General features: G+C 47.6%; 1 protein-coding gene and 1 long non-coding RNA gene across 2 annotated transcripts in view; one reads left to right on the top strand and one right to left on the bottom strand.

The window, feature by feature from the left end:
• Positions 1-709: 709 nt before the first annotated feature.
• FBLIM1 (filamin binding LIM protein 1) lies at positions 710-23,188 on the bottom strand. Its single transcript, XM_044282478.1, has 8 exons — positions 23,033-23,188; positions 15,563-15,764; positions 8,331-8,536; positions 4,246-4,375; positions 3,364-3,533; positions 2,456-2,634; positions 1,256-1,373; positions 710-1,167 (listed from the first exon to the last, which is right to left on the bottom strand). The coding sequence occupies exons 2-8, from the start codon at positions 15,759-15,761 to the stop codon at positions 1,057-1,059; spliced, it is 1,113 nt and encodes a 370-aa protein (XP_044138413.1). The 5' UTR covers positions 15,762-15,764; positions 23,033-23,188; the 3' UTR covers positions 710-1,056.
• LOC122929042 overlaps positions 4,383-23,421 on the top strand; it is a 30,132-nt gene continuing 11,093 nt past the window's right edge. Inside the window, exon 1 of the long non-coding RNA XR_006387951.1 lies at positions 4,383-4,701. This is a non-coding gene — a long non-coding RNA (uncharacterized LOC122929042). The remainder of the gene's footprint in view (positions 4,702-23,421) is intronic.

Raw genomic sequence — 23,421 nt, 5'->3', positions numbered from 1 at the left:
GTGTTACCACTGCCCTGTGATGTCATCCAATGTGTTACAACTGCTCAGTGATGTCATCCTGTGTGTTACCACTGCCCTGTGATGTCATTCCGTGTGTTACAACTGCTCAGTGATTTCACCCTGTGTTACTACAGGTCTGTGAGGTCACCTTGTGTGTTACCACTGCCCTGTGATGTCATCCTGTGTGTTACAACTGCTCAGTGATGTCATCCTGTGTGTTAACACTTCCCTGTGATGTCATCCTGTGTGTTTCTGCCGCTCTGTGATGTCACCCTGTGTTACTACAGGTCTGTGATGTCACCTTGTGTGTTACCACTGCCCTGTGATGTCATCCTGTGTGTTACCACTGCCCTGTGATGTCATCCTGTGTGTTTCTGCCGCTCTGTGATGTCATCCCATGTGTTACAACTGCTCAGTGATGTCACCCTGTGTTACTACAGGTCTGTGATGTCACCTTGTGTGTTACTGATGATGATTATATGTTACATACAAATATTATTGACATGCTACATTTTGCAAAAATTCCTTCATAGTCCTCCAATATCTGTGGTAAATGCTAAGCATGAATGAGGTCATATGGCGGTATTATTATCATCTCTGGCAGCAGTCAGGAATGTTTGGCGCCGTGGGTTATCATACTGACACCAGGGCGGTACACTGCCCCCCCATGTGTGATAGCTCAGGCTGTTATAATAATAGAGGAGTCGTATCATGTTGTGATTGTATTTATCACTGGCGAGTACAGAACGTGCAGACACATGTGATACGTGCGGAGGCGACGCTCTATACAATCAGCACAGTGTATATTAAGGTGCAAGTGGATGGCATCCAAATACCATGAAGTGTTTTGTCCGGAGATAGGGGTCTGGAAATGTGCCACATTGAGCCCCCTCCTCCCCACGTGACTACCATCTGGAGCACTGGGTGAATCTCGCTTTTTCTGTTGTGAGTTGTCAGATTTCACTCTTAGATGTGATATTAGGACGCCTGTGACAACCTGTAGGACATCAGGATGTGGGGTGAATTCTGCTTTTGGTCTCGGCTCGGCCCCGATGGTTAGGACGCCTCATTGTTCCATGACAGGTGACAGGGCTTGCACAGTAAATGGCCTTTCAGGGGGAAGCAGCCGCTGTCTGTTGGATCCAGGGACAGAAGCACTTGACATTTCTGGAAGAAAATGCAGATGAGAAAGTCCTGAGGGACCGTGCTAACCCCAAAGAACGTGAGCGCGACATCACATGCTGACCATACCCACCTCACAGCGATAGCAGTTCTCATGGTAGTTGTGTCCCATACATTCAATTTTATAGGAATCTTGTCCATTTTTAGGCAATATGGGATCGTGGCAAGAATTGCAAATAGGTGCATATTTCCTGTAATACGACAAGACAAGCGGCTTGTAAATCTCCAGCGGCCATTTGCAAACTAAAAAGACTTCATGTGTGAAGGGGGTATAAGATATACACTGTCCCACCATATAACAGGGGGTCAACAGCCTCTGCGCTCCAGCCATTGTAAAACTACAACTCCCAGCATGCAGACTCACACAAACGCTGGAGTGCCGGAGGTTGTTGACCCCTGCCATATATACTATCCCTCTACCCTGGCACACCATATATGTTATATACTATCTCTCTACCCTGGCACACTATATAATGTGTCATATATACTATCTCTCTACCCTGGCACACCATATAATGTGTCATATATACTATATCCCTTTACCCTGGCACACCATATAATGTGTCCTATATACTATCCCTCTACCCTGGCACACCATATAATGTGTCCTATATACTATATCCCTTTACCCTGGCACACCATATAATGTGTCACATATACTATCTATCTACCCTGGCACACCATATATGTTATATACTATCTCTCTACCCTGGCACATTATATAATGTGTCATATATACACTCTCTCTACCCTGGCACACTATATAATGTGTCATATATACACTCTCTCTACCCTGGCACACCATATAATGTGTCATATATACTATCCCTCTACCCTGGCACCATATAATGTCATTTATACTATCCCTCTACCCTGGCACACCATATAATGTCATACATACTATCGCTCTACCCTGGCACACCATATAATGTGTCACATATACTATCTATCTACCCTGGCACACCATATATGTTATATACTATCCCTCTACCCTGGCACACCATATAATGTGTCATATATACTATCCCTCTACCCTGGCACACCATATAATGTCATATATACTATCGCTCTACCCTGGCACACCATATAATGTGTCATATATACTCTCTCTCTACCCTGGCACACCATATAATGTCATATATACTGTCGCTCTACCCTGGCACACCATATAATGTGTCATATATACTATCCCTCTACCCTGGCACACCATATATCTTATATACTATTCCTCTACCCTGGCACACTAATGTATAATATAATCTGCAGTCCCAACCTGTAATAATCCTCTGCGCAGTGAACATCGTTGTGCTCATCCACAGCAAAACTCTCGTCCGCGATGGTCCGGTTACACACCACACACGTGAAGCATTCTGGGTGGTAGCAGTTGCCCAGTGCACGGACAATGTGCTGCAGAATCAGGGTCTTACATTTGGCGCACTTCTCCAATGTGTCCTAAAAAAAGAAAAACACGGAAAAAACCTGTTAAGTTGAACTTGTGCCTAGTCATTTGTATTGTACCCCATTCCAGCAAAATCTCCCCAAAGTAATGTAATGGTGCAGGTATAATATACTGCAGTAACCGGTCACATCACTCATCTGCTGCAGGTTCAGGACTCTGTCACCACCTCAGGATCATCAGTATTTTTGTATTATGGAGCTGCCCATTTTCAAGTATCACAATTTTTAATTGGAAGAGGAGAATATGGGGATCGGCAGGACCTCTGTAACACCCCAGAGTGGCGTTACCACTTCTGCACCTTGCTACTGTCTTTATTGGTCTAACCTCATCTCATCTAATGCATTTATTCAAGGTCCTCCACATGGAATAGAATTGCGTTTTGGTCCGTGGTAACGGAATCCATAACGCAATTCTGCTTTTACCACCAAACGAAGCGTGAACAAATTTCATAACATGAAATTCGCTCATCTATAATACTGTCTGCTCAGCTGCTGTATCTAATCCTATCATGTGTGATGCTGTCTGCTGAGCTGCTGTATCTAATCCTATCATGTGTGATACTGTCTGCTGAGCTGCTGTATCTAATCCCATCATGTGTGATGCTGTCTGCTATGCTGGTGTATCTAATCCTATCATGTGTGATACTGTCTGCTATGCTGGTGTATCTAATCCTATCATGTGTGATACTGTCTGCCATGTATCCCGTCCATTGGACCCTGTACCTTATAGCAGTGGTCACAGATCGGCTGTCCATCTTTCTGGTAGTACATCTGACCGGCCAGGAGTCGGTGACACTTTCGGCAGGTGAAGCAGCTGGCATGGTACTGCTTCTTCATGGCCTCGATGGTGGCGGTGTTGGAGAGGATGGTTTTATGGCAGAAGGCACAAATGTCTGAAGTAGAAAATAAAGAAAAAAATCAGTTTGTAATTATTGCATCCTGTAGAATATTCGGTATCTAACGCATCTCCGGTAACCATGAGGTCAGCGCGTCCTGCACTAATGTCATGTACTGGATGATCAGCGGCCACAAACCTCCACCCCCGACAGTTAATGATCAGGATCTGCGCCGTTATACACACTAAAGGCCCCATTCACGCAACCTTATTTTTGCTCCGCATCTGATCTGCATTTTAGAGGGGCTGCAAAAAAATACAGACAACTCATGGTGTGCTGTCCGTTCCGCAGCCCCACAAATTAGATAGAGCATGTCCTAGTCTTGTCCGTTTTGTGAACAAGAATAGGCATGGTTACAATGGATCCACAAAAAAACAATGTGCAATGCGAACATCATCTGTATTTTTTGCAGACCGTATAATACATACGGTTGTGTGAATGCACCTAATATATGGAGCGATAGCTGGTAACAGGGAAATACCTGTAACTGCAACCAAACTGCGATCGAGATGGCGGATTACCAAGGATTTCATGCCCTTGTCTCCTGCTGCTGTTCTCAGGTTATGACTTTCTTGCATCACGTTGCCCTCCAAACCACGCCGCCAGAGACAGCTGCCTCGGCTTGTCCCGCCTGGCACTCCCTGCATTCGCAGGCTACGTCGAGGAGGTTGCATTATGGGCTAGGAATGCGCTGATAGATCTCACGTACCTGAGCCTTCCTGCTTCCCTTTGTAGCCGTTCACACTCTGCTTCCCTGGAGCGACCTCCTCTCTTCTGTGCTGGTTATTGGGCACGGACGGCGGTTTCACAGGCTTTGGTGATGGAGACGTCAACGGTTTCTGTATAGAATGGATTGAAGAGTCAGTGATTTCTAGCAACCATATTGACTGCTCATATTTGGAGGACAGTCTTAAATGTAGAGGGGCACAGAGACTGGCAATATTCATTAACACTTTTTTTTTTTTTTTTACTTGTACCAGTTACATTGTGTGTTCTCCTCCAGTCACATCCAGAGCTGCATTCACATTGCCGCTGGTTTCCTGTTCCTGTCACGCCACGAGACCTTTCATCTACGGTAACTCTTTCACCTGCAACATCTCTCAAGTGCAACTCCTTAAGTGCACAGTCTGAATTATACCAGAATTGGACCAGAAGGGGACCTCAGGTAATTAGGCATAGTCAATGCAAACAATGTTTACATTTTTCCTCTTACTCCTCCTACCTTTCCACAACCTCCTGAAATACCCCCACATCCATTCACCCAGCAAGGAACTATTCATCTCTTCTTCCATCTTACCTTCTCATCTGATAGCTTGCACAAACCTGTTTGCAAACATAAAACACTTCCTTCCCAAACACACACAGACACCTCATGCCCTCTCTTATTCTCACCTATTAACACTTTCTCTGCTTCTCCTTACTGCTGGTGATATCTCTCCAAATCCAGGACCCCCTCAGCAAATCCCCACCTTCACCTCCATGTACCACTACAAATCTCTTTCTACAAATTCCTGCAACCCCTTAAACCTAATTACCATTCCTCTGACCCCTGCCCCTTTGGCTCCTCTTGCAGGAGCATTATGGAACGCGCGCTCTGTCCGTAACAAACTGTCGTACATTCACGAACTGTTTATCTCTCAAAACCTTTCCTTTCTGGGTCTCACAGAAACATGGCTGACACCCTCAGACACCTCCTCCCCTGCTGCACTCTCTTATAGTGGATTTCAATTCACTCACACCCCCCGCCCCGGCTGCAAACATGGTGGAGGAGTTGGTCTTCTCCTATCAGACACCTGCTCCTACAGCCCAACTCCACTGCCACCCTCCATTACGCTCACCTCATTTGAAGTACACTCTGTTCGCATCTACTCTCCCTCCAACCTTCAAGTAGCTGTCATTTACCGCCCTCCAGGCCCAGCAACCATCTTTCTTGACCACTTCAACACCTGGCTGCTACACTTTCTTTCTGCCGACATCCCCACTATCATCATGGGTGACTTCAACATCCCTATTGACACCTGCCACTCGGCCGCCTCTAAACTCCTGTCGCTCTCTTCCTCCTTCGGCCTATCACAGTGGTCCTCAGCTCCCACCCACAGAGATGGTCACACTCTGGATCTGATCTTTACCCGCTTTTGCTCCCTATCTAACCTTTCTAACTCGCCTCTCCCTCTATCCGACCACAACCTACTCACCTTCTCTTCACTGGTCTCTTCTGTAGCCCCACCGGTCCACACACCAGCACACCCCCGCAGGAACCTTAAACATCTCGACCTTCGCTTGCTTTCTGACTCTCTTCTCCCACTCTCTACCATCTGTTGCCTCCAAGACCCAGAAGCTGCTACCACCCTATACAACACCACAATAAGTACAGCTCTGGACACTGTTGCCCCCCTCACACATAACAAAATCCGGAAAATCAACAGACAACCCTGGCACACCAATCTGACCAAGAAACTCAGACAAGCTTCCAGGGCTGCTGAGCGACGATGGAAAAAATCCCCTTCTATAGATCTTCTCACTGCATACAAGCAATCCCTTCTCATATTCAAATCCTCACTCGCTGATGCAAAACAGGCCTACTTCTCATCTCTCATATCTTCCCTGTCACACAGCCCTAAACAACTTTTTAGCACTTTTAACTCCCTTCTCCGCCCCCCAGCGCCCCCACACTCTCCTCTCTTCTCAGCTGAGGACTTTGCCAAATATTTCAAACAAAAGATAGTCCACATCAGAGAAAGCTTTACTACACAGTCCCCACAGACCCTCTACACATCTGCTCGGTCCTCTCCCCCTAAAACCCGCTTCTCCACCATTACAGAAGAAAAACTCTCCACTCTACTCTCCAGATCACATCTCACCACCTGTGCACTTGACCCGATCCCATCCCACCTCATCCCTAACCTCACCCCAGTGTTTATCCCAGCCCTAACTCATCTCTTCAATCTATCACTAAACTCTGGTGTCTTCCCCTCTGCTTTTAAACATGCTACCATTACACCCATCCTCAAAAAGCCTTCACTTGACCCATCTTCCTTGTCCAGTTATCGCCCCATATCACTTCTTCCGTATGCCTCAAAGCTACTTGAACAACATGTCCATTCTGAACTGTCCTCCCACCTCTCCTCTTGCTCCCTCTTTGACCGCCTACAATCCGGCTTCCGAACCCACCACTCGACCGAGACTGCCCTTACCAAAGTCACCAATGACCTACTGACAGCCAAAACCAAGAAACAATACTCTGTCCTCCTTCTCCTTGACCTGTCCTCTGCCTTCGACACTGTTGACCACACCCTTCTGTTGCAAACTCTCTCATCTCTTGGCATCACTGACCTGGCTCTCTCCTGGATCACATCATACCTCACAGACCGGACGTTTAGCGTCTCCCACTCCCGCACCACCTCCTCGTCTCATGCCCTCTCTGTTGGTGTCCCGCAAGGCTCTGTCCTAGGACCCCTGCTCTTCTCAATCTACACTTTTGGCCTGGGACAGCTCATAGAGTCCCATGGCTTTCAGTATCACTCCTATGCTGATGACACACAAATCTACCTTTCTGGTCCAGACATCACCACCTTACTATCAAGAATCCCACAATGTCTATCTTCTATATCATCCTTCTTCGCCTCTCGCTTTCTTAAACTTAACATGGATAAGACAGAATTCATAATCTTTCCCCCATCTTGTTCAACCCCCCCAACAGACCTATCTATCACGATCAATGGCTGCACATTATCCCCAGTCAAAAAAGCCCGCTGCCTTGGAGTGACCTTAGATTCTGCCCTTTCCTTCCGACCGCACATCCAAGCCCTTTCCACCACCTGCCGCCTCCAACTCAAAAACATCTCCCGCATCCGTGCTTTCCTTAACTTTGAATCTGCGAAAATGCTCGTACATGCCCTCATTATCTCCCGCCTAGACTACTGCAACATTCTCCTCTGTGGCCTTCCATCTAGCACCCTCGCACCCCTCCAATCTATCCTCAACTCTGCTGCCCGACTAATCCACCTCTCACCTTATTACTCCTCTGCCTCTCCCCTCTGCCAATCCCTTCACTGGCTCCCCATTGCCCAACGAATCCACTTCAAAGTACTGACAAACACATACAAGGCCGTCCATAACCTGTCCCCTCCCTACATCTCTGAGCTACTTTCCCGATACATCCCCACACGCACTCTCCGATCCTCACAAGACCTCCTCCTCTCCTCTCCTCTTATCGCCTCTTCCCACAATCGACTCCAAGATTTCTCCCGTGCATCCCCCATACTCTGGAACTCGCTACCCCAACACATCAGACTCTCACCTACAGTGGAATCCTACAAAAGAAACCTGAAAACCCACCTCTTCAGACAAGCCTACAACCAATGACCCTGCTGCCTCTATACCGCCATGACCAACCCAACCCGCACCTACTGTGTCCTTCTCCCATACCATGTAGATTGTAAGCCCTCACGGGCAGGGCCCTCTCTCCTTCTGTACCAGTTTGTAACTCATCTTGTTTATGATTAGTACAATTGTCTGTTATGTATGTGCACCGCTTATCATATGTACAGCGCTATGGAATGAATGGCGCTTAAATAATTAATAATAATTAATAATAATCAGTGTCTGGCCAGAGCATGTTCTGCTGTGTTGCATTGCGGGAGATGTAGTGTCCACACCAGACATATGATCATTTAGAGAGTTTGGTGAAGCTCAGGTGTTGGACTGCGGCAGTGGCAGCAGCAACCAGCAGAATTGTGAATGCAGCTCCATACGCGTTTCCTGCATTTATTTATGAATAGGTCATGCACTTACCTGGGAAGGTGGAGGCAGGGTGAGCTCCAGCTTCTGTAACTCAAGACTTAAAGAGTCTGGGATAGGAGCCGGGGAAGGTTCTAGGGGGACACGTTTAGGGGACAGCGGCATAACTGGAGGTGGTGGGGGTGGAGGCGGGAGGTCTGGGCCGAGGCAGTCTTCTGGGATCTCATCCAGGAATGTGTCAGGGGGAAATATTGGGAGATCTGGGAAGAGATGGATGAGTTGTTATGACAGACAGCAAGCATCCCTACGTATAGAAACACCCTGCTGCAGTCCCATCCCAATAACAGCGGCACCAGATGACAGTAAAGAGTCAAATGCTGTTGGAGGAATGATCGTTCGTCCGACAGCCATCTTTCCTTACTCTCTCATACACATAAATGCTTAGTTCGGCTGATCGTGTATTGTTTTGTCAAGAGGGAAAGGGGAGAAAGCCGACGCCAGACACTTCCTAGGAGAACAAAAGGATAAGGCTACTTTCCCACTAGCGTTTTTGCTGGATCCGGCAGGGCTAGACGGATAATACAACCATCTGCATGCGCCGGATCCGGTTGTATTATCTTTAACATAGCCGAGACGGATCCGTCATGAACTCCATTGAAAGTCAATGGGGGACGGATCAGTTTTCTATTGTGTCAGAGTTAAACGGATCCTTCCCCATTGACTTGCATTGTGGGTCATATCAGATCCGTCTTGGTCCGCATCCCATGGCGGAGAGGAAACCAGAGCATGCTGTGGTTTGCTCTCCGGTATGAGAACGCAACCAAACGGAACGGAATGCATTTTAAAGCATTCCGTTCTGTTCGGTTCCATTTTGTCCCCATTGACAATAAATGGGGACAAAAACAGAAGCATTTTTATTCCGGTATTGAGACCCTATGACGGATCTCAATACCGGAAAAAAGAAACGCTACTGTGAAAGTAGCCCAAAGCAACAATATTCACTTTTCCTGCTCCTTCTCTCCCTTGACATCATCTGTCGCGGTAGAATCAGAAGCTCCTCATACGCATTAGACCAGGGATCAGCAACCTCCGGCACTCCAGGTGTGGTGAAACTACAACTCCCAGCATGCACACTTGCTTGGCTGTTCTCAGAACTCCCATAGAAGTGAATGGAGCTTGCTGGGAGTTGTAATTTCACAACAGCTGGAGTGCCGGAGGTGGCTGATCCCTGCATTAGACTATGGCCCAAACCTGATGTTCTCGGTGGGTTCACCCAACAATACGCTGGCGTGCACGGGGGCCTTAAGGATCTGGGCGGGGGCGGAGGGAACTGTCTTCTAGTTACTGGAATTTCTCTAGAATTGTTTGTACTGAGATCTTATCAAATATGAGGAATGTGTGATGTAATATCGCCGTCCATCTCCTGCTCACAGGGTCCTGATCTGCGAGGTAGGGCAATACGGGTAACTCCTGTGCGTTCACCGCCTCATAACCTTACATCAAAATGTGCTCTCCCCTGCAGCAGGCCTTCGGATCTGCGCAAGCTTTTCTATTCTGTCTGAATGGAGTTTTAACCCAAAGTCTGTTCTTCTCATCATAATCATCAGGCCCCTCATGATGTTATAAAAATATTACTGAATGATCTTCATGTCATTTCCACAATTTGCCTTTGATAATTTAATCAATCGTCGTCTTAAAGGAATACTTTGTGATATGTTCCAATATATTTTAGTACATGTTGCAATCTTTAAAGGGGTTGTCCAGCTCGTCATCAGTTTTTAACCCCCCCCCCCCCCTCCCTCGCCGGGAAGTCTGGAGGAGACAGTGGTGGACCCAAGGAGCAATAGGTCCCGTGGGGTGGGGGTAGGGGTTAGAAAATGTTATGCAGCGGCACAACCCCATTAAAGGGGTCACACATGATTTTAGTAATACAGTATTTCCTGCTGGATATTTGACACCGCTTCTGTAAATGCCATGGCCAAGTTTTAGCAGGAATTCAATAGACATATGAAATACAATACAAACTGTACATTTCTTGTGGGGTTTTCCTCACTTTTGGTACATTTCACAAAATCAGCATATGGTAGGTATTGTGATTTTTTTTTCTGGTGTTTTTCCATAGGCTTCTCTATAGGAAAAAAAAGCATCTGAAAAGTAGATGACAAAAATGTCTGCATAAAAAACACAAAAAAAGAAAAACACACACATGAAATTTATGGCATTTTTTACAAGCCAGGAAAAAAAAAGTGTGTTTGATGGAAACCTTACCCAGTTTTGGGTAAATTACCTAAGTTTAGTTAGCACTGCCATAAATCGTCACTAAGGCCTCATGCACACGGCCGTGCAGCGGGCCCAACCCATTCAACTTGAATGGGTCCTTGGTCTGTCCGCACCGCAAGAAAATATGACGTCATTTATTTGCGGTGCGGAAAAACTGAAAGAAACACCACGGAAGCACTCTGTAGTGCTTCCGGTGTTCCGTTCCGTGACTCCGTTCCACATCTCCGTAATTACAGACCCATTTAAGTGAATGGGTCCACATTCATAATGCGTGGTGCACATAGCCGGCGGCCGTGGATTGCCGACCCGCCGTTTGCGGGTCGCAATACGGCTGCGTGCATGAGGCCTAATAGGGATGAACGAACTTCTGTTTTCAAGTTTGGCGTACAAGGTTCGGGTTATAACTTATGGTCCGTGGTAGCGGAATCCATAACGTAATTCTTAGATAACCCGAACTTCGTACGCCGAACTTGAAAACAGAATTTCGCTCAACACTAGTCTCTAACTTTTGATATTCCATAATATAGCACATGTATTCAGCATGGAGGAAAGAGCGCAATATGCATGCACATCTCTCCCCTTGTTTTACCCTGGGTTCACACCTGAGCGTTTCTGAAACGCGCGTTTTAGTCGCACGTTTTTATGCACGGTTTTTGCAATAGTAAACGCGCGTTTGACACGCGTTTGTGTGATTGACTGCAGTGTTGTCCAATGAGTCTATGGCCAAAACGCACGACAAAAGCTCAAGAACTTGTTTATGCGTCGGGCGTTTTACAGTGCGTTCAAACGCGCTGTAAAACGCTCAAGTGTGAACCAGGGCCATAGGGAAGCATTGGTTTTCACGTGTTGAGCGTTTTACAGCGCGTGTGAACGCGCTGTAAAACGCTCAGGTGTGAACTTAGGGTTAGAGATCGGTGGGGGTCTCAGCACCCAGATCCGCACCAATCAAAACTTTTGATATGTCTCTATGACATATAAAAAGTTTTTTCAAGTTAGCAACGCTTTCAAAAGGAAGATTCAGCCACAGGCCCCTAGAGGGCGCAGTTAACCAGCCACTCCTATAATGTTGCCCATAGTGTGTAGTGTTTACCCCAGAAGCTCCTGTGTATCTGGATACACTGGGACCAGGATGGAATTATATTGTCATATGCACAGAATGAGCAATAGTCAGCCGCTATGGCGTTATGCCAGGTCGCACCACTCGTTGGGGGTCATTTATTATAGCTCTACATCAGTATTCTGCCGTAGAAAAGTCTCAAGTTTTGTTGCAACTTGGCAACTTTTTAGTTTTTTCTAACACTCGCCATTATCCTAAAAAGGGGGCTTAAGGAGGCCGGGACCTTTACTGCCCAATATACGTGCCAGTAAATTGGCGCACATTACATCAGAAATCTACTCCAGCTCCTGTCTGCAGTAGATTTCGGTTTTGGCGCCCGTTTATAAATTGGTGGGATCTTACTCCTGAAGGGTTTTTACTAACACGGACATGTGAAACACCGGTATTTAGTAAATGACCCCTGTTATGTTTAAAAGTGTTAGGTCGGATGACTTGGAGGCCATGCCTTCTTTTTCTGACAAGCGATGGGGGTTGATATATTTAACGACCATTCTATTCAGGACAATTAGGGCAAACACCTTCCGGCTATATTACTGGTGGAGCCGCTGGGGAGATGATATTGATCTGCTCATTGACTGGTGCCTTGTACAGATTCTCCTTGGGCTCCCCCACATTATAAACTGTTGACGATCCAGGCAGCCCAGGGACGAGGGGGGTAAATTCCTGGAATAACTACGAGGGGCAGATACAATACAAATGTCTAGTGAATGCTGAACAGTGATGGCCATTGATTGTCCTTCAGATGTCCTCGCAAACAAGATAAATGACTCCCCCACCAGACCGCCCCATAAACACCGATGTGTTAGATTAGTGCTTCTAAAGGGTCCTTTTACATATCCCGATGCGGGGCTGAAAGTGCCGTTCAGCGTTCCTTTATTCAGCCTCTTAAGGGAACTAATGGCCATTTCTACAATCTCTTGTACCCCCTACACTTTACAGTATGTTGGCCGTGCATCCTTGTTCACACGGGCAGATTTTGCTGACATAAAAGATCTGATCGGCCAGCAGTTGCTCATTTTCGGGTTGTTTAGACAGGCCAAGGATTAGGCGAAGGAACATTCATCCAAACATTTGTCCCCCAACCATGTCAGATGCAGGACTGAGCGTAAAGCCCAGCAGGGACTAAATATTTCTTGGTGGTGACCTCTGTATGAGATAAAGTTACTAAAAAGTCCTGGGGCAGCGGGGCCATCATTCAGGTCACAAATCAGGGGTGGCCATGAATATTAATATTATATACAATATATACAATACAGTCAGCGTTCGTTCAGTGATTATGAGTCAAAACCAGGTGCGGCTCTCTCCAATCCTGGTTTTGTCACAATCACTGATGGAAATCACTGACTAAACACTGACTGTGTGAATGCAGCCTGAGAGGAACAGATGATATCAGCCCTGTGACATAAGTTGTGATCATAGGGGCAGGGAGGTTTCTTCACTTCCTGTCTCTCATCACAGCCTGAAATGGCTGATAACAGAGAACCGTAGGTTGCAGTCACCTGTCTTATTTACACTGCTTGCTCCTTAGTGGAGGTGAAGCGTTGCATTTACATGCAGCAATCACCTCCACAGTATGAGGACGAGCGGTCACTACTGCTATCGCTCGTCCTCATACAGCTGCATTGTTTTTGGGCTGCAGATCACTGTTTAGACGATCTACTGCCCGGCATCGATGATTGAGGTGTCCGCATTTCACCTGATGATGAAGAATTTCGCTCTTTTGTTGGGTGGTTTGCCTTTAGACGGAGCGTTTGTTCCCGATAATCTGCACTGAAACAGGGCAGTATAAACGAGGCATTACAATCACGCTCTCCCTAGCCCTGGCTGATAACCGGGAATAGTAAATTGTGTTCTGTTAGGGCTCATGCCCACGGCCGTTGCCCACATGCCGCATACGGCGGGTTCACAATACACGGGGCACCAGCCGTGCGCATTCCGCATCACAAATGCGGACCCATTCACTTGAACAGGTCCGCAAATCCGTAGATGCGGTGCAAAACGGAAGCACTACGGAGTGTTTCTGTTCCGCAAAAAAGTAGTGCATGCACTACTTTTTTGCGGTGCGGACCGTCGGATGCGGATCGCGGATCCCATTTAAGTGACTGGGTCTGCGATCCGCATGCGGTTGCCCCACGGTCGTGCCCAAGCCACTTAGGGCTTACGCTCTTGGACATGAGCCCTTAGGCCTCTTTCACACGGGCGTTGAGGGAAAATGTGCGGGTGCGTTGCGGGAACACGCACGATTTTTCCGCGCGAGTGCAAAACATTGTAATGCGTTTTGCACTCGCGTGAGAAAAATCGCGCATGTTTGGTACCCAAACCCGAACTTTTTCACAGAAGTTCGGGCTTGGGATCGGTGTTCTGTAGATTGTAAAATAGCACTGGAGGGGTTAAATATATTTTTTTTAACTCACCTTAGTCCACTTGATCGCGAAGCCGGCATCTCCTTCTGTCTTCATCTTAGCTGTGTGGAGGAACAGGACCTGTGGTGACGTCACCCCGGTCATCACATGATCTTTTACCATGGTGATGGATCATGTGATGACCGGAGTGATGTCACCACAGGTCCTGTTACTGCACACAGCACAGAAGACAGACAGAAGAGATGCCGGCTGCGCAATCAGGTGGATTAAGGTGAGTTAAATTTTTTTTATTTTTTTTTATTATATATCTATTGCTATTGTACTATGCATTCTGTATTCAGAATGCTATTATTTTCCCTTATAACCATATTATAAGGGAAAATAATAATGATTGGGTCTCCATCCCGATCGTCTCCTAGCAGCCGTGCGTGAAAATCGCACCCCATCCGCAATTGCTTGCGCACAAAATAGAGCATGCTGCGATTTTCACGCAACGCATAAGTGATGCATGAAAATCACCGCTCATGTGAACAGCCCCATAGAAATGAATGGGTCGGGATTCAGTGCGGGTGCAATGCGTTCAACTAAGGCATCGCATCCAAGCAGAATACTCGCTTGTGTGAAAGGGGCCTTAGGCTGCAAATAGTGAGAGAAGCAGACTGCAGCACAAAAATGTGGAGATACACTCATTTGTTCAGGTTTCCTATGGCATTATTTTAAGCAAAAATCAGGAGTGGATCATAAAGGGGGAGAAAGTATCATATACCCCCAATCCGGCCATAAAGAAATACAAACCTCTTCAGACCCCTTCTCCCTGGACACAAGCCCTGTGAGCATTCATCAGGTGCCAATATCATCATAGTACATTGATAGTTCAGGAGCGCTGCACTTCTACAGATATAGGGGGTCATTTACAAACAGTTTTACGCCTCTCTTTGGTGTAAAATTCTCGCATGACTCCTTTTTTTATGACTTTTTAACTACACAGCATTTTTATGCTTTATTTGACACATACGACCACCAGGGGTATAGCTAAAGGCTCATGGGCCCTAGTGCAAGAGTTCAGCTTGGGCCCCCCGTACCTCACTGCCTTCCTGCTGCCTGAGGCCATGCCAAATTCTTGACCTAACCCCTTCCCTCCAGCCAGAGGTGTAACTTGACCAGTATGCACTTTCTATAATACCAGTGTCTTCTTATGCAGCACAAGGGTCTTTGGGCCCCTCAGGCTCCTGGTCCCGGTAGCGACTGCTACTCCTGCACCCCCTGTAGCTACGCCTCTGACGAGCACCAAGCGGGGGCTCTGCAAATTGACTAATTTTAAGCCAGGAAAAAGGCATATAAGCTGCTGAAAGGGGGCTGGTGTTAATTTTCCAGCAGGCACAAGGATTACCAAAGATGCGCCTAATTTATGACGAGGCGCACACCCTGTCATAAATTAAGCATGTTTTCCGGCAGCAACGGTGGTGTAAAATAACTGACCCCCCATAATGTACAGGCGGGAAGATCGGCCAATGTCCATACCTTACCTCCATTCTGGAGATCCTTCTGGTCCATCCAGGAGTCATTATGACGATGTTTGAGGCTGGATACAACATCAGGAGGAGGATCCGACCTCACCTGCTTCGGTTCTGTATTCTGCGGGGATTGGCTCCTCCGTGAAAGTTCTGCTCTCTTCGGAGCAGACAAGGTGATCTGAACGGTCGACACCATGCGTTTGCTAGACATCTCCTGCCGGGAAACAACAGTCACAGGTTATAATACCGTTATAATGACTGTATAACAAAGCGTCCTGAAAGTTTCTAAAGCTACTTTCACACTAGCGTTAAAGTTTTTCGATATTGAGTTCCGTCATAGGGGCTCAATACCGGGGAAAAAATGCATCAGTTTTGTCCCAATGCATTCTGAATAGAAAGCAATCCGTTCAGTATGCATCAGGTCTTCTGTTCCGTCCCTTTTGCGGTATTTGGCTGGAGAAAATACCGCAGCATGCTGCTGTATTTTCTCCGGCCAATATTCCAGAACACTTGCCGGTTTGCCGATTCCATTGAAATGTATTCATGAATTTACCGCATTGACGGATCCGGTTTTCCGGTCTGCGCATGTGCAGACCTTTAAAATTGTGAAGAAAAAAAAATACCAGATACATTTTTCCGGATGACACCAGAGAGACGGATCCGCTATTTCAATACATTTGGCAGACAGATCCAGAAACAAATGATATCCGTTTGCATACGGATTTCGGGGTCCGGCAGGCGGTTCCGGTAACGGAACTGCCTGCTCGATTCTTCTAACGCTAGTGTGAAAGTATCCTAATAAAATTGTTACATTTGTATAAAGTTTTAGGCTACATGCACACAAACGTATGGGCTCCGTGCCCGTGCACAGACCGTGGGGCAGGTGCATGCAGATCGCAGACCCATTCACTTGAATGAAGTCTGCATCCGACGGTCCGCACCGCAAAAAAGTAGTGCATGCGCTACTTTTTTGCGGTGTGGAGGCACAGCCACAAACACCATGGAAGCACTCCGTGGTGCTTCCGTGGGGTTCCGATCCGTGCCTCCGTTCCACATCAACGTGATTGCAGACCCATTCAAGTGAAGGTCCGCAATCCGTGATGCGGAATGTACATGGCCAGTGCCCGTGTATTGCGGACCCGCTGTATGCGGGCCACAATATGGCCACAGGGGGCACACGCTCGTGTGCATGTAGCCTTAGGCTACTTTCACACTAGCGTTCGGGTTTCCGTTCGTGAGCTCCGTTTGAAGGAGCTCACGAGCGGACCCGAACGCAGCCGTCCAGCCCTGATGCAGTCTGAATGGAGGCGGATCCGCTCAGACTGCATCAGTCTGGCGGCGTTCAGCCTCCGCTCCGCTCGCCTCCGCACGGACAGGCGGACAGCTGAACGCTGCTTGCAGCGTTCGGGTGTCCGCCTGGCCGTTCGGAGGCGTGCGGATCCGTGCGGATCCGTCCAGACTTTCAATGTTAGGCTACTTTCACACTAGCGTTCGGGTTTCCGTTCGTGAGCTCCGTTTGAAGGAGCTCACGAGCGGACCCGAACGCAGCCGTCCAGCCCTGATGCAGTCTGAATGGAGGCGGATCCGCTCAGACTGCATCAGTCTGGCGGCGTTCAGCCTCCGCTCCGCTCGCCTCCGCACGGACAGGTGAACGCTGCTTGCAGCGTTCGGGTGTCCGCCTGGCCGTTCGGAGGCGTGCGGATCCGTGCGGATCCGTCCAGACTTTCAATGTAAGTCAATGGGGACGGATCCGTTTGAAGATGCCACAATGTGGCTCAATCTTCAAGCGGATCCGTCCCCCATTGACTTTACATTGAAAGTCTGAACGGATCCGCGCAGGCTACTTTCGCACTTGCGCACTTGCGAATTTTTTTAAAGTTATTAATGCAGACGGATCCGTACTGAACGGAGCCTCCGTCTGCATTAATATGAGCGGATCCGTTCAGAACGGATCCGCCCGAACGCTAGTGTGAAAGTAGCCTAAGTCAATGGGGACGGATCCGTTTGAAGATGCCACAATGTGGCTCAATCTTCAAGCGGATCCGTCCCCCATTGACTTTACATTGAAAGTCTGAACGGATCCGCGCAGGCTACTTTCGCACTTGCGCACTTGCGAATTTTTTTAAAGTTATTAATGCAGACGGATCCGTACTGAACGGAGCCTCCGTCTGCATTAATATGAGCGGATCCGTTCAGAACGGATCCGCCCGAACGCTAGTGTGAAAGTAGCCTTACACAGTGATCTGTGAGCTGTCTGATACTTTGTAGCAAACCCTCTGATGAGCGGGAATGGCTGCACTGATCCGTCACACACCTGTATCAAGATGTATTCCCATTTACTGACAGCAAGCACAGATCTTGAAAATGTCGAGGAATTCAAATGAAAAAAATATTAGAATGTTGCCGAATTGATTATTTGCAACTGAATAAGATTTACTAGCCTAATACTTTTGTATACCCCCCCCCCCCCCTTTTTGAGGGCCTATACACAGCGTTGGGTTTGTATATGATAGACACGTACACCTATAGACACCTGTGTGCACGCTAGGTGTTCCTGGCTGTGATGTCAGTGCTGCGGGCTGATGGGTGTGCCCGGGCGTGTGTGTGTTTACTGTGGGTGTAAACGACGTCCCCGCTCGTCACCGCATAAACACGTTATGACCTTTGCTTTGTGACACTTGGTTTATATAAATGTACAATATATACTGGGCCCCTGAAGTGTCTGAGTGGCCCCTGTGTAGCCCATCCCAGTCCTTGCTTGCACACATTGTATATGGAGGGAGTCTGCAGGGGATTTCTGAGGAGATTAAGGAAGTTCCCAAATCTTGTTCTTAAGAGGTTGAGCGAAAGTCCAGAGTCCAAAGTGTCTCCTCTCGCCCGCACACTTTACTGGAAAGAAAACCGCTATAGTCTGCTACAACTTTATCAGGACTGACTGGAAATGGACTGGTCGTTAGAAAATGTCATACATACTGGTGTCAGAATGGTGCATTTACAGAAAGGGGGGGGGGGGGGGGCAGCTCCGGATATGTAGTATTGAGGAACTGCCATTTAAATAATTTATTTGATTTTGATCAGCTGACATGACACAATTAATGGATAGGCACCCAAGGCAGGGCTTACAGAAGGCACCCCACCACCCTAAAGTTCTAGATCAGAGGTCAGCAACCCTCGTCACTCCAGCTGTTGTGAAACTACAATTCCCAGCATGCTCCATTCATTTGTAAGGGAGTTCTGAGAAGAACACAGCAAGTATGCATGCTGGGAGTTGTAGTTTCACAACAGCTGGAGTGCCGGAGGTTGCCTACCCCGTTCTGGATGGTGGCTATCAAATGGACAGTCATTCATTAAACTGTCCCCTTAGGGTCCCTTATGTTTTTATTAGGCTACTTTCACACTAGCGTTAATATTTTGCGGTATTGAGATCAGTCATAGCACGTCCCCATTCATCGTCAAATGGGTACAAAACGTAACTGAACAGAAGGGAGCGCTCCAAAATGCATTCCGTTCCGTTCTCATACCGGAGAGCAAACTGCAGCAAAACGGATCCGTCTGATACAATAGAAAACTGATCCGTCCCCCATTGACTTTCAATGCAGTTCATGACAGATCCGTCTTGGCTATGTTACAGATAATACAACAGGATCCGTTCATAACGGATGCAGACGGTTGTCGTATCAGTAACGGAAACGTTTTTGCTGAACCCTGCCGGATCCAGCAAAAACGAAAGTGTGAAAGTAGCCTTATAGTCCCCCTATATAGTCCCCATTTCTCATCACCCTGTACCCCTCAACACGTGCAGTTCTCAATAGAGGGGAGGTTGTCCACCTAAGTACAGTATATAGCCTCTTGAACATGGCCATTGCTCGGCTGTGCCCGTATTGCAGCTCGCAAACAGCGGGCTTCGCAATATACGGGCCCTGGCCGTGTGCACCCAGCATCACTGATGCGGACCTATTAGCTTGAAGGTACGGTGCAGAACGTGGGGTTTCTCTCCGTGCCTCCGCACCGCAAAAAAAAAATAGAATTTTTTTGCGGTGTAGACGGATCACAGACTCATTTAAGTTGAATGGGTCTGGATCCGTCTGCGGCAGCTGCATGGATGTTGCCCATGCATTGGGGACTGCAATTTTGAAACGGCCGTGTGCAATCAGGCCTATGTCTGTATTGGTGTCCACGACTCCTGGCTCCATCCCACCCCTCTATTAAAACTACTGAAAAGTAAAAAAAAAAAAAAAAAGGGACATCTTTAAGGGAATGAAGAGAAAAAGCCTATTTTACAATATGGCGATGCTAAAGGGTTACATGTAGTGATCAAAATTCTAAGATCCTCGCTTTACATACAGATGCTCCACAGACATTTTTTGGGCTGGCATCACTGTTTTTCATCTTCTCTCTTACAGCACTGTTCGTTAGGTGTTGATGAATTGTTCACTATTGCACAATTTGTGCAATTAAACAGATTTTGAAAAGGGCCGAATAGTGAACTTCAAGAAGCTGGATGGTCCGTCCTTCAAATCTTGCAAAGCGTTGGGCGAGAAGTTTCTGTAGTGCGTCGGTGGTGTCAACGACGTGGTTACACACATAGAGAGGACTCTGGACGGTCAAGACCGACAGACGCACGCCAAGATCTTAAAGGAGAGCCACGGCATCACAAATTGGTTCTGCAGTAGCTCCTGCAGTGACCTCCCGAACAGTGATGGCCAGTTCGCAGTGTTCGCCAGCGAACACATGCGAGCTGCCATCTTGACTCACAAGTCCGGCGATGCACAGGTAAGCCCTTACCTGTGCCGTGAGTCGGTCTGAAATAAAATGCGGTCACCGGGAGCAGGCAGTTCCGAGAACAGCCGCCGGGGGGCCTTCATCGGGCTGTTCTCGGAACTGCCTGCTTCCGGTGACCGCATTTGTTTCAGACCGACTCCCGGCACAGGTAAGGGCTTACCTGTGCATCGCCGGACTTGTGAGTCAAGATGGCAGCCCGCATGTGTTCGCTGGCGAACACTGCGAACTGGCCATTACTGCTCCCGAACCATAAGAAACCGTCTACTTGAAGCAGGACTGCATTCACACACTCCACTAGCTCGTCTGCCACTGACCTTTCGTCATCTCCAAGACTGGAGCTGAGAGAGAACCCACTGGAGGCCTGAATGGCAAACAGTAGTGTTCAGTGATGAAAGTAGGTTCTGCTTTGGTACTAATGATGACCGCATAAGAATTTGCAGGAGGGCCGATTGCCATCATGCATAGTGCATAGACACACAAGACTGACACCAGGTGTCATGGTGTGCGCCATTAGCTATCATATCCATGGAGGGAATACCAACCAGCCTTCAGTATGTCCAGGACATGGTGGAGCCAGTCCCACTGACTTTTTGATGAGGTGTTCCAACAAGATAATGCCGCCACTCATTGCCTGTGCTACACAACATGATCTTCAGTGTCTGCAGCAGCTCAATCGTCAGATCTCTCCCCCATCAAGAATGACTGGGACTGGATAGGGGGATGAATTTCCATGTACAGCAGCCAACAACCACTTTGGCACCAAGATGAAAGAGCTTGGAATGACCACAGGAGGATATCCAGCATCTGTATGACCACACCATGCCAGAGTGGCCGCCTGTATCGCAGCAAGGGGAGATGCCACCCAGTATTAATGTGACCTCATTGTACACCCTGCTGCAGAACCCAAAATAAAGGGGGCACCACCTTGGTTATGCGATCATTGCCCGAGCACCACTGGTAGTGTATATCTCTTTCAGTAGCGTCACCCAGCACATAGTGTATTTATACTGTATAAGGTTATAGAAGGACATTTTGATATCGCTACCGCATTGTCATCCCTCACTTTTCAGCACCATGGAAGACGATGGCGCTACACAAATAACGTACGTAATCTACATGTGGGTTCTGTATAAATCAGCGCCTCGTGGACTGGAAACAATCACTGGCGTCCAGATATGCCAAACAGTCATCAAAGTGTCAGGAAGGAAACTCATTACCGTCTGGTTCCCTACAGCCCCGGCCCGGCTAATTATCTGCCCCCACATCCAGAACAATGAAAATGATCTCATCCCAAGGAAAATATACAAATTACCCAGGTGTAAATATTCACACACCCTGAATGTAATGTAAACTGCACTGTACCCCTATATTACTGGGATCTTCAGGGACAGTGCCAGATACTGTCTGCAGAGCTGCTGTATCTCATGTGTGATACTGTGCAGAGCTGCTGTATCTAAGCCTATCATGTGTGATACTGTCTGCTGAGCTGCTATATCTAATCCTATCATATGTGATACTGTCTGCTGAGCTGCTGTATCTAAGCCTATCATATGTGATACTGTCTGCTGAATCTTGGCCTATCGTGTCATACTGTCTACTGAGATGCTGTATCTAATCCTATGTGTGATACTGTCTGCTGAGATGCTGTATCTAATCCTATGTGAGATACTGTCTGCTGACCTGCTGTATCTAAGCCCATCATGTGTGATACTGTCTGCTGAGCTGCTGTATCTAACCCTATCATGTGTGATACTGTCTGCTGAGCTGCTGTATCTAAGCCTATCATATGTGATACTGTCTGCAGAGCTGCTATATCTAATCCTATCATGTGTGATACTGTCTGTTGAGCTGCTGTATCTAATCTTATAATGTGTGATACAGTATTTTAAATCTAATTCTATCATGTGTGATACTGCCTGTTTAGCTGCTGTATCTAATTCTATCATGTGTGATACTGCCTGTTTAGCTGCTGTATCTAATTCTATCATGTGTGATACTGCCTGCTGAGATGCTGTATCTAAAGGTGCCCATGCACATTAGATGAATATTGGCTATTTAACATGCCCCCTGATAGCAGATGTCTGGAGGAAGAAGGACGGTGCAGCTGGATTTTAATGTTGCATCCTTTGTTCCTGTGGCAGCTGCTGGGCATGCATGTATATGGGGGTGTCCGGAGGAATAGAGGTCAGGCGGATCTGGAGCCCCCCAGCACTATATTCCCCATCATGTCATTCTCCTTGGCTGAGGGTCAGTGTATGATACCACATATACCTCTGTCTCCCCTCATCTTTACACGCCCAGTATACAGACATTTGTATTATGGCCTGGGGTCTCCTCTAATTAGGGGCTGGGATTAGCTGAGCTCAGACCCCCTGCAGCTGTCCAGTTAAACATTCCTGGACGGCGGTCATGGATGGATAGACACAGGTTAATGATCTCCAGTAAGCAGAGGCGGACTGGATGGCAGTGCATGCTGAGGCTTGTAGTTCCCCAGCTACTAGAGACTCTGCACATTATACACATGGGCACATATAGCAGGAAACAGAACAGTGGCCAAACAGCAAGTTCATCCCAGGAGATATACCCACATTGACCCAAAGAGCTGACAATTCATTTGTCCACAGAAAAAGTTAAGCACATGATAAAATAAATTTTCCCTTCTTATCCCCATCCCCCCAGGAATAAGGGTAAATATCCTACCTGGCCGCTGCGGGGTGTTTGGTGGGTGAGTGCCCCTCTCCTCAGAACAATAGGCGCCCGGTGTCTGCCTCTCAGATCTGCAGAGTATTGTACAGGGGTCAGTGACTGAGGCAGAGCCTCCTACTGACATCACTCCCCAGTCCCACTCCTCCCAATCCTGCCCCCTGCACTCCCAGTCCTTCCCCAGTCCTGATAACCCTGCCCCCCCATCCCTGTCTGTCCCCTAGTAGGTGGAGGCAGAATGGGGTGGGCTCGCCCTGTACCTGCCTGCAGTCAGGGACATTATAATTGCATATCAGTGTGTACTGTGTATTGGGTGTCTGTATGCAAATAACACCGCACACGTCCTGGCTCCAATCCCTGCTGAGCCTGAGGGTGTATGCGGGGGC

This window comes from Bufo gargarizans, chromosome 2, assembly GCF_014858855.1.
Source record: "Bufo gargarizans isolate SCDJY-AF-19 chromosome 2, ASM1485885v1, whole genome shotgun sequence".
In the NCBI taxonomy this organism is placed as follows: Eukaryota; Metazoa; Chordata; class Amphibia; order Anura; family Bufonidae; genus Bufo; species Bufo gargarizans.
The sequence above is the reverse complement of the archived record's forward strand: the minus strand, read 5'-3'. Positions and strand labels throughout refer to the sequence as shown.

What these genes read in the sequence shown, in the direction of transcription:
- FBLIM1 (XM_044282478.1), bottom strand. Translation starts at nt 15,761, where the DNA reads ATGTCTAGCAAACGCATGGTGTCGACCGTTCAGATCACCTTGTCTGCT. An exon ending in GAAGGATCTCCAGAATGGAG is followed by an intron (nt 8,537 to 15,562) that starts GTAAGGTATGGA and finishes ATCTCTTCCCAG; the next exon opens with ATCTCCCAATATTTCCCCCT. An exon ending in AGGGAAGCAGGAAGGCTCAG is followed by an intron (nt 3,534 to 4,245) that starts GTACGTGAGATC and finishes TTTCTACTTCAG; the next exon opens with ACATTTGTGCCTTCTGCCAT.